The 12,732-nt window shown below is 30.9% G+C and overlaps 1 protein-coding gene across 2 annotated transcripts in view; it reads right to left on the reverse strand.

The window, feature by feature from the left end:
• Positions 1 to 12,732, reverse strand: part of KLHL1 (kelch like family member 1) — a gene marked incomplete at both ends in the record, with an annotated part of 381,529 nt that overhangs the window by 218,374 nt on the left and 150,423 nt on the right. The window contains one exon of one of the 2 annotated variants that reach the window (XM_082602077.1): positions 9,849 to 10,031. The exons of the other annotated variant lie outside the window; for it this stretch is intronic. Within the exon in view, the coding sequence (XP_082458203.1) occupies positions 9,849 to 10,031 (183 nt within the window). The remainder of the gene's footprint in view (positions 1 to 9,848; positions 10,032 to 12,732) is intronic. 2 annotated transcript variants of the gene reach the window in all.

A 12,732-nucleotide genomic window follows, 5' to 3' on the forward strand; every position in this document is an offset into this window, starting at 1 on the left:
TTAGTATTTTTTGTAGTACAGGTCTGATGGCAATAAACTCTCCCAGCTTTCATTTACCTGAAAATGTCTTTATTTAGCTACATTGATAATATAAAGTTAGTTTCACTTGATAGAGAATTTTAGATTGAGATAATTTTTTTCTTTTGGAACTAGAAAACTAATATTCTATTATGGTCAAGGTTCCATTGTTTCTAATAGAAATCAGTTTTCATTCTTATAATTGTTTCCCTGATTTACTATGCCCTTTATCTCTAATTATTATTTTTTCTCTTTATTTTAGGATTTTAGCAGTTAGACTATTACGCCTTAAGTTACATAAATGTGGTTACTTAGTATTTACTCTTCTTACTATTTTCTGAGCTTCCTGGAGAGGTGGATGGATGTTTTCATCAAATTAGAAAATTATCTGCAAATAATTCCTCATGTTTTCATCCAATTCACTCTCTAACTCTTTCTTGGACTCTAAATACATATGTGTTTCAATAATTGAGAGTGCCTTACAGGTTGTAGAGTGAGTTCAATTTATACTCAATTTTTCTTTTACTCTGTGTTTTATTGCAGATGATTTCTAGTGAGTTGAATTTTTCCAAATCTCTCTTAATTTTCCCTTGCTTTATTTATTATATTCATCTTTTTCTATAGATATTTTAAATTATTTTTCATAGTTGCTTTAATGGCCTTGTTTCAAGGTTGATTTTCATTACTGATTTTTCTCTTGACCACACATTACACTCTCCTGCCTATCTTCCATGTATTGTAAATTTCAGTTGTGAAATGGACATCGTGCTCACCCCCACCCCCCAAAAAAGTAGAAGCTAAGAAGGGAGCATTACTCTAGTTTTTTTAGTTATTTTTATTTTTTATGCCACAGCTATTTGATAGCTTTAAAAAAGTGTAAGTATTTCAATTTTCTGATGATTTATTGTTGTTTTAATGACAGTGAAGATTTTTATATACTTTAAAATCCTAGATGGAAATATGTTTTAAAATGAATTAGTGAAATACTTGACAATATGTTATTATTCTAAATACATAGAGAATTAAAAAACAAAAACAAAACTGAACTGTAGTTAAGAGGTGTGTTTTAACAGTTGTTTGAATTAATGCTGAAACTTCATTCTATTTAAAGTGGACTCAAATTAGAAGTATCAGTATAAGTTTATGATTCATAATATTTTTTTAAAATAGAAATACTTGTGTTTTTTGTGTATGCATATGTATGTACATGTGTATGTACATTAAAGTTTCCTTGGAAAAAGGACAGACCACAGATCTGGAACTGAGGAAGTATAAGATGAGCCTAGACCATCTTCTGTTCTAGAATTTAAGGAAATGTTCAAATAACAGAGACACATCAAAAGAAATAATGTGATGCTTACATCTGTAAGCTAAACAACTTAATAGTAAACTTTGGATGCACTTTTCTTTCTAAAAAAAATATAAGGCAAAGAAGAGGAGGAAAGGTCAATAAAAGGTATGGTTTTCATAATTTTCAAGTCAATATTTTATATTTTATTTTGCAATTTTATCTGCTATATATTTTATTTCTACATAAGTTGAGGACATGCTCAATGTTAACTTCAACAAAGAGAGACAATCCTTTTTTTAACTGAAAAAAAAAACCCTCAGTATATACTTCATGAATTTAAGAAGGGGATTCATGATTTTTTTTTACAACTTTATTGGAGTATAATTGCTTCACAATGGTGTGTTAGTTTCTGCTTTATAACAAAGTGAATTTGTTATACATATACATCTGTTCCCATATCCATTCTCTCTTGCGTCTCCCTCCCTCCAACCCTCCCTATCCCACCCCTCAAGGTGGTCACAAAGCACCGAGCTGATCTCCCTGTGCTATGAGGCTGCTTCCCTCTACCTATCTACCTTACATTTGGTAGTGTATATATGTCCATGCCTCTCTCTCACTTTGTCACAGCTTACACTTACCCTTCCCCATATCCTCAAGTCCATTCTCAAGTAGGTCTGTGTCTTTATTCCTGTTTTACCCCTAGGTTCTTCATGACATTTTTTTCCCCTAAAATTCCATATATATGTGTTAGCATATGGTATTTGTCTTTCTCTTTCTGACTTATTTCACTCTGTATGACAGAATCTAGGTCTATCCACCTCATTACAAATAGCTCATGATTTTAACTATTAGTGCCTGGGGTGATAACATGTTAGAAATATTTAAAATTACCTGTTTTCTACACATTTAAATTGACAGTTAGTACCTAAACATGTTACCTCTTTATATTCTCAAAGTTTGACAAAATAATTGATACAGATATCTTTAAATATTTATTACATACTGATTAGATAAATCAGTGTCAAATAATCAGTTTTATCAAAAGAACTGAGTATAATATTATATGATATGAAAGTAAACTATCATAAACCAGATATATATAGATATATAGATATATAGATATACATGTATCTTTTCTAGAGCATAAGAAATAATATATTGACATAAAGTTAACCAGTTTAATTTTAATCATATAAGGGCTTTATTTAGAACCAGGCTACATCCATGTAGAGGAAAGTATTATAAGACCTATAGAATTCAATCTTAAATAATTACTTGAAATCTTCTCCATCAGCTATAAAATACAAAATACTGCTAACCCAATAAGAGAAGTACAGAAGAGTTTATACTGCCTTTAGAGTTAGTGACACAACATTTGAATTAGATGTTAAAAAAGGGATGAAATGCATAACAGAAAGTAATATCTTTATAGGTACCTATATATAACTTCTATCAATGCAAGAGAAGCAGGAGTGAAAACTGCATAAATAAGTGAATGCATTCAAGCACTCTGGAAAAATCTCTTATTAAGGTCACTACAAATTTATTTCCTTTCACAGTTATTAAACTTTTCTAAGTCCTACTCCAGTTTATTGTGGAGTTTGACCCTGTGGACTTCCCACACCTTCTTTAAATCCCATTTTAGCTAAGGCAGTGAAGACTTTCTTATACCCAGGCTCTCCTCGGATTCTTTGACTCTCCTAATCTTACTTATTGACCCTTTCACCTCCAGGTTTTTTTCTCAGCCTCTAAATTTTTACCTTAACACTCACTATCAGAATCATCTTTGAGCATGGTCTTAATTATAATTTTTGTGGTGATTTTAATCTAACATCTCAAATGCTTATAAAAACTGCTGACCAGATAACTCAGGAGCATACCAGTATACTCTCAACTAAACTCAAAGTCTTCCCTGTGGGGTCTCTTTTATTTTTACTTCCCGATTCTAATTGATGCATCACCAATATATTGAATTTTCACAGGAGATAATATGAAGTCATCACTTATGTCTTCTGCTTTGTTGCCTATATCAAATATGACAAAAAATCCATCTTTACTTTTCTATTGGACTTTGTGGTTCTGGTGGCCAGACCCCTTTTATGAGGCGCACCAATGTCCCCAGCACCAGTGATCTTGCCACCTAACTGCTCCCTGTTGCCCCTTCTCTGTAGAATCACACTTGCTCCAACAAGAGCTTCCTCACTTCATGTGCTTCCTGACCCTCTTATCTCATCCCCCAGCTTCCATAACCTCCCCTTACTCTCAACCTGTGGGTGGACCCAATGACAATGACTAATAGAACCAAGGTATAAAGTACTTTTCCTCAGGGTATGACTAACTCTGAAACAAGTCTTGCTCCAGAGCATCTCAGGAGTTCAAGATAAAACAAGGCTTCTGCTGAGACCACATCCTTGATTTGCTCCATCCTCTGCCCTATCCTGCTCTTCTTCTGAAAACACTCTTTAAATAAATCCTGCATACCTGAACTCTGGTCTCCAGCTCTATGTCCAGTGATCCTGACTTATGTCACTGTTCAAAATATTTCTCAGTTCATCTCTTTTTCTATGTTTATATAGTTCTCATTTCATGCCTGGGTTAACTATAACAGTTTCTTAGATCATTAACTAGTTTTTGCTGTGCCCATCTTTTGTACATTTTAAAGCTGTACCATTTTTCAGAGCTGTCTTTGTAAATTATGACAAGCAATCTATCATAGCTGTTAATGCATTACTTCTGTAGCCAGACTGCATGGGTTTGAATTTATTTCCACCACTTATTAAATGCATAATTTGGGTGAATGCCTTAATTTCTCCATATTGTATTCTATAAGAAAGAAGTGGGGAAAACAATTTTATTCCTTTTCAGGACAAAATGGATCAGTATACACAAAGCACTTCAAACAGGGCTTGGCACATAGTCAAAACAGTGAGTGTTAACTAGTATTATTACTATTATTATTTTTTATTATTACTATTGAATTAATTATGCTACTCCTCTCTTCAAGAACCTACATGAACTTTTAATTATACACATTATTTCAAATACAAACTTCTCTACGGGATTTCAACTACTATCTATCATAACCACTTTTGTCCTACCATTATGGCTTAATTTCCTAGTAATTTCAACACAAATTGCTCCACTTTCACTAAGCTTGTACCTTATAATTTTCACAGCCAAAAAATCTTTCTCTCTTTCCCATACAATTCGTACTATCTAAAATAGTATACTTGTTCTTTTTCACTAGGTTGAACTCAAAAACAATTTCTCTAAAAATATTTTCATAATACTCTGTCATATGTTATTTGTTTCCTTGTTTGATTACCTCTTGCACTTGGAATCAAAACTATAAATTTCACTTATAATTACTTATAAGTATAATAATTTCCATAATTGTTCTATGGGTTCTTTTTTCCTCCTCAAGATAATTGGAAGCTTCATGAGGAAAATTATCACACTTTATAATCCTCTTGCATCACCAATAGAGCATAGACCAATGCTACAATACATTTGATAAACATTTATCTTAATGTAAGGAAAGATGCTTTATGACTGCTGAATATTCATAGTGGATATAAAGAGGATATTAAAATGATGTCGAATTGATGGGGAAAAAAGCAAAGCAAAATATATCAGATTCTCTTTTCTCCTCCCCAGTCTAGTTTTATTGAGATATTATTAACACATAACATGTGAATTTGATACATATATATAGTGAAATGATTACAGCAATATTTTTATGATTGTTATATCCTATTGATGAATTTATTGTTTTATATTATATAATGACCATGCTTGTCTCTTGTTACCATTTTTACTTAGTCTACTTTTTCTGAAATAACTATAGTTACCCCTGCTCTCTCTTTGTTTCCATTTGCTTGGAATAACTTTTTCCATCCCTCCACTTTGATACGATGTGTGTCCTTAAAGCCAAAGTGAGTCTCTTGTAGGCAGAATATAGTTGGGTCTTATTTTTTAAGCTGTTCAGCCAACACTATGTCTTTTGATTGAATAATTTATTCCAATTACATTTAGAGTAATTATCGATAGGTAAGGACTTGAGATGTCATCTTATTGCTTTCTGGCTGTTTTGCAGGTCCTTGTTCCTTCCTGTTTTGCTATCTTTCTTTGGGAGCAGATAATTTTCTATAGTGTTATGCTTTGATTCCCATCTTTTTTTCTTTTGTGGTTACCATGAGACTTACATTAAACATCCTATAAAAATGTCTATTTTATACTGATAACAATTTCAATTGCATATAAAAACTTTGACATTTTATTCCCACTCCTCCCAATATTTTGTTTTGGTGTCACAATTTACCTATTTCTATACTTTATATCCATTAACAATTACTGTAGTTATTGTTATTTTTAACACTTTTGTCCTCTAACCTCTATACTAAAGTGATTAACAACACACCACCATGTTACAGTATTAGATTATTCTTGTGTCTGGCCTGGCACTAGGGTAAGCCTGGAACAGAGACCACCAGAGTCAGCTTGTAAACTGGGAACTTGGGATCCAGTCTGAGGGTTTGTTCTGACAAAGCAAGTCTGGTGCTGAGACAGCAGAGAGTCTGGATCCATGGGAACCAACCAAGACTTTGGGTCCACATGGGCAGGCCTGGAACTGGGGTGAACTGAGAAAGTGGGTATATGGGGCCTGGCCTGACACTAGAATGGGTGAAAGCCTGGGTCTCTAGTAGTTGGCTTGGTTGGGCCTAGCCAAAAGCCTAGGTTCAAGGAATCCCCTTGTAATCTGGGGTGAGGGGCAGATTGGCATCCTGTGTCCATAGTAGCCCTTCTGGAGTCTGGTGCCATGGATGATACCCGGGCCTGTGGGAGTTGCCTGGAGTTACTGAAACTAACAGGCACTGGGACATTTTTTTTTCTTTCCTGAAGCTTGTACAGAACTTTTATAAACTGCGAAGCTGATTGAGAGATTTAGGTAGATGGTGGATTTAATATAATGGAAAAAAAATGAATTATTCCTCTCCCATCAAAGAATATCCATAAATAAACTTTCCACCAGTAGAGAGAAACACTACTACTTGCCTACTCCTGAGTATTAACATCTAAGTTACTTCTAAAGTAATTTCTTTTTACTCTATTAAATAGTTTTCTAAATACATTAATTCCCACTTTTAGCCTCATCTATTTCCTTGATACTAGTGACCAGTAAAGAACATTAAAATAATAAATGTATTCTTGAAATAATTAAATTCATTGTCAAACATGCACAAAATGAAAATGGAATATGATACCTCTTGAAATGCCCAGTATTTTGGTCTAAAGAGCAAATCTGTTTTGTCCCCATCACACATCATTTTAATATTCATTAAGTATTTATTTGATCATGAAATGTTCATACTAAGAAGTTTGAAGACTTTATATGTTTATACATTAAAAATAATTCCAACACCTCTTTTATCCTGCCCAGCAACCCTGATACCCAGGAAAATAAAAAAAAAAAACTTTATTGACTGTAGGTTATATATGCTTCCACACTGTTTCTATGCACATAAAATTATAAGTAACATTATTTCCAACTCAGAGGATGTTAGCTATTTGAGATTTTCTCATTTATTTCTATCCACTGCACTTACTCTTAATAATGGCTAAAGGGAGAAAATACTTTCAAAAGCTTAACCATGTTTCATTATATATCTGTGCATTATGAGAAAGTAAGCTATGAAAACTCCTTAATTTTTTACTATTGAAGATTTGACTGTCCAAATTATTAATATTGATCTTGCCAGTTTAATTTTCAGCATCTGACATCCTTTATTACAGGCAGCCTACCTATCAAAATTCCTGTATTTATTATTCACAGTTTTACATTCAAGTGTTTTGGTTCACTTATTGCTAATCAATTATTCTGGGCCATTTATGAGAAGTCTATATTTTCGAATTTCTCTGAGAACCTGAAACACAGATAAAATCAAAAGTTTGATTATTTTTCATGATGAAAATGTATTAATGTGCCATCTTAAGTATTGTTAGCCTTTCAGAATTAACCTACTTAAAAATATGCCTAATAATAACTTAAGGTACCTATACAGACATGGCATCTCATAAATAAATTGATAGTTGTGACTTATATGAGGTTAAAAATATATATACAATATAGCCATCACATAAACTATAGGTTTTATGGAGAGCCCTTTAATGTTCATAATCTGTTAAATTAAATAGGAATTGATTTGAGAGTTTCAAATGACAAGATAATTAATATGAAAGTAAATATACATGATCTTTATGAATGACTGTTTTTGATATTAGCTTTCAATGTATTTACTGGAATAGCAGGAGATCTTAATGCAAATTATTTCTTTTTTCATTATTTGAACTTATTTTAACAGTCCCATATTTTTTACTGCTAAGTATTGCAACATCATATATATTTTGCCCGAGGACAATACTCAACTGTGTTAATCAAAATGTAACAGCATGACTTAAAATCCATTCATTTGTTACTACTATTACTAAGATGATTATTTGGTTAAAACAAAGATCTAATTTTGCATTAATTACAGTTATTTCATTTTTCAAAAGTATAAATAAAGAGGTGCAACGTACTTCCAATTATTGAAAACAGTGCTTGCTGTTTTCAGGTGTCACATAAAAATGTTCTCACATATTTGTTAAACTATCTTTAACTTAGAAACATAAGTATGTAATTTACTTGTTAAAAAGATAGTACTTAAGTTTTAAACCATGGGGTAAGAAAATATTAATCCTTATTTAAATAAATTTAGTGAAGAGAGTACAATTTTTCTTACCATATTAAGAAAAACATGATTAATATTTAATTGATGGTATTTAATTTAATACCTGCTAAATATACAAAATATTTAAATGTTTAGAATAATATGTATATAAATAACACATTGCTCAGGTATTTTAGAGTAATCTAAACCAAGAAACAAATTTATGTCTTAGTCATATAGGTTATTGTAAAATAAATGCATAATTATATACATTATTTAAAAAAATAATATTAACAATCTAGATAAGAGTAATAAACAATGTAGAATATAATTAATATGGGGGAATTCAAATGAGAAATACTAAGTTATTACCCATAGAAGCCTATAAACTAAGATTATACAAATTATATAAAGCTTTGCTCTTTAAAAAATAATTAATGAGCATTTGATGTGTTAACATACTTTGAGTTGAGTCCCTCTATCTTCTTAAACAAATATATAATTATATATATATATATTAGTTAAATAAAATATAATTATTTAACTAATGTGCAATTTAAATGAAATAAAATTAGCTACATTCTCAAATTAAAATATCTCTTACAATAGAATTTTTATCTAGATGCTATTTAGATGATAGCTCAGAATAATTTGCATATTTGCCATATATATTACAGTATTGAATGTCTCCATAATAATGACAATGTAATTGCTCTCTTGCTAATGATAATGTAATTTCACAGAAGTGCTTGAAAAATAAGTGCAAATACTATATTATTAGAATTTTTGCCATAGTTAGCTGATAGATTGAACCCCATATGACTTAGATAAGTTAATTAATGTCAAATGTTCTTTCCTATGCATTTCTAGTGTATTGCTTCAAAGTCAATGTCCACGTTTTAACATTGCTATCATAATAAAAATATAGCCTTATTTTTCTGGAATCCTTATTTTCTAGAATCCACATTTAGGTGCATATATTTTATCTAGATAATATAATTTTATTTAAAAAATATAGGGGAAATGGTACATTGAAAATATTTGTTATACAGTTAATTAAATGGCATACATCAAGGTAGTCTAAGGTAATTTGCCCATATGTTCAACTATTTAAAATAATAAGTATCAAATAATTAAATTAAAAATTTCTTACCTAAAATTTCAAAACATAAATAGAAAAGCTGAGTAAAAAATCAACATCAAGTTTAATGAATTTTCAGAAGTAAACTGATATCATATCAATATGATACAAAATAATCAGATGTCTAGTTCATGTAACTTAGAACTATCAATCATAAGTACATAAGGGATGTTTGAAAGTGTATTAGCCTTTAAATATATTGGGCCTTATGAATAATATTAGTATGTCACAAATTAAAGAATTCATAATCAATGTAAAATAAAGATGCCACTGTGAAATACGTTGAACTTCCTATTTGAAATAAATAATGTATACCCAAGATAACTTGCCTTCCTTTCTATTTTGACAGAAAAACATATCTCATTTCAGAGTTTAGGTATATCCTCCTAAGTTAAAATTGATTTCCAATTAGTGTGATTGTGAATCAATAAAATGAGGTATTTTCAACCTTTATGAGAAGTTTTATTTTTGAATTATTTATATTTGCTTTACTTCTTAAAAAGATGACTTAAAATGGCATTATAACTCTCCACAAAAGGAAATAAAAAAGAGTAAAAGAAAAATACCCAAGCTTACTTAGAAATGTGGATTCTTAATTTTCTAGTTGTAGAATATTCTGCAATCTACATAACAGACAATCATTCTAAACATATGAGTGCATATTTCCAATAAAGACAGATTACTATACCTATGGGCAGGTATCTTTCGGTTCCCAACAATCAGGATAACATCACAGAGCTGCTGTTGTTTCAAGTAACTTTCCATTTTTCTGAAGGTTTGCTCAGCATGATGCACAGCCTGATAGAATTCTTCAGAGCTACTGGAGTCCACATCACTTTGCGGTGTCAGAGAATGGCTAGTTGCTGACAGCCTGAAAACCATACACAAAAAGAAGAGGATTAGAAAGTGCCACCAATTGTCCAGAACTACATATAGAATTTTAGAATTTTATAGGAAAAATCAATGCATCTCTCCTTAGGTTCATCATTATTAATATATCAGAAAAATGCATTTGGTGTTAAATGATTTGTTCTAAGAAGCAGTAAATGAATTGTAATTTTTTTTCTCATCCTAAAGAGATTTAAAAGATAGGTTATTTGTATTTATTAAGACAGTAAATTAGTAAACTTGAAAAACATCACAGAAATGGTAAATTACAAACATGCCTATTCTAAAATGTATTACTAATAAAGTGTTAAAGACCATCTAATTATACTATTCTAAATTACTATTCTTGTGAGGTTGTAGTAAATGTTGCCTTACAGAAGTAAGCAATTTTCTTCATGAGGAATTATAAAACATGGTTTGTAAAAAAGATTGACAAAAATTTAAAGTAAGTTGTTTTATATTCTATACCCATACAGACAGAATGTATTAGCTCAGTATTAATATATACCTAATCATATATATATATATATATATATATATATATATATATATATATATATATATATGTATATATGTATATATATATTTTTTTTAAAAAAAAGAACTTTAGGATTTCAACAAGTTCATGATACTTAAGTTTGGCTACTACATATATATTAATATCATAGACTGTTTCACAATGAAGACTTTAAGATACTGTATTTCATATCAAGGAGAAGACTCTCAATATACTTAGGTGCATGATAGGCTCAGCAGACCCAATCAAGTGAACTGATAATAAATCCTTAAAACAACTTAAAAATGAAAATGTATTAAGTACATAACAATAATAATGAAGTAAATGGCTTATTTCAAGATAGGAAGTAATGGAGAATTTTGCTTCCAATTACAATGCGATAACATATTGCTGACTAAACCCCTCACAAAGAACACCAGAAAAAATTACATATAATATCAAAATAACTATTGGAATATACTTATAGCTACTAAAGCACCCAGGACTTGAAAGAACAAGATCCCAGAAATAAGCTAAACTCATGGAAGTCAGCTCAAAATTCTAGACAGCTTTTTCTTTCCTCCTCAAGGTTTCTACCAACTGTAAGCACCATAGTCGGAGAAGCTCAGAAGCTAATAATGTGGCAACTAAGAAGAATTTCTGGTGGTACCATGGGGCTTGGGGGAGGAATGGATATTGGAATTATGGGCCTCAAATATAGCCAGAACTTGAGGGCAAATGAGGGGACATAAAGAAGGAGAGTTCAAGTAAGGCCGCTAGTTTGTGTCACTTTTCCCCTAGCGGTAGTTTCTTATTCCTAAACGTGCTAGACAAGCAGAAAATAGTTTATGTGAGGTTGAGAAGCTAAAAAAAGTTTGAAAGATAAAAATTTGAATTTAAGGACCAGCAAAGACAGGGGACTGTGGTATAAAAATGGCCTTTCAACTGAAGTCCCTGAAGAACTATATCCTAGAGATCAGGGAAAGTGGAAATAGACAGGATAATACAAAGGGTGAAACCTAGATTTAAATCAATGAGGTCTCTAATTGCATTAAAGTGATCTAATGTAAATGCCAGCAGTCAAAATAAATCCTCTTTAGAAAGAATTAACCTCATCCAGACTCTATTATTTCATTCATATATATATAAATACTTGACATTAAAGAAAAAAATAGCAGGCCTATAAAGAAAGAAGATATAGGGAGAAAAACAGATACTAGAAACATGCTCCCAGGTGCTACAGATATCTTTAAATGGATGGGTCCAGAGTGGGTTATTTAGTAGATGTAAAAATAATTGTCATTAATATGTTTTAATATATATGACAAGCTGGAGGATTTCACAGACTATTAGGCTGTATAAAGATAAAATTGAAATAAATAAGGAAATATAAGAATTGAATTAATGATTTGGGTAAGTGCACTGAACTGGTAGATTGAATGCAAATGAAGAACATAGTGATTTGAAAAATAGGTAGAAAACATTTAAACTAAAATATTGAGATAAAAAGATAAAAAGCAATAGTTTGGAAAACAAATGAAACATGGTAAGAAACTACAAGATTCATGCAATTGTAGTCTAAAAAGCAGGGGAGAGACATGATGGGCCAAAGGCCATCTGAAGAAATAATGGCCAAGGGTTTTTGAAAATGTGTTAAAGACATCAAGACACAGATTCAAGACTCACTATACACCCAATGATAAAACAAAGAAAACTGCACACCACAGTAAAGTCAATGAAAAACTAAAAAGAAAATAAAAAGACTTCCACCAGAGAACAGAAAAGGTGATCATTCCCCCAGTTCTTTTAATGAGGCAAGTATAACATTGATACAAAACCTAAAAAGGATGTTACAAGGAAGGAAAATTAATGGCCATTGTCTCTCCTAAATATATTTATAAAAATCATAGGCAAAATATTAGTAACCAAATACAGAAGTGTATGTAAAAGAAAAAATGAATATAAAAAATAAATGTATCATATATATAGTTGGTAATTCATCAAAACTAAGTTGGACTTAATTAAAGAAAAATCTTACTTTTGTAAACCACTTAATTCATTCATAGAGCAAACATCAAATTTGGTTGAACCGTTTTCTCCTTGAGAGTGAAAATAATATCTATTAGTACTACTTCTACTCAACATTTGTCTGTAGGGCCTTGACAGTGTAATGTAATCAAAGACAAAA

Source organism: Mesoplodon mirus (genome assembly GCF_964341445.2).
Source record: "Mesoplodon mirus genome assembly, chromosome: 17".
In the NCBI taxonomy this organism is placed as follows: Eukaryota; Metazoa; Chordata; class Mammalia; order Artiodactyla; family Ziphiidae; genus Mesoplodon; species Mesoplodon mirus.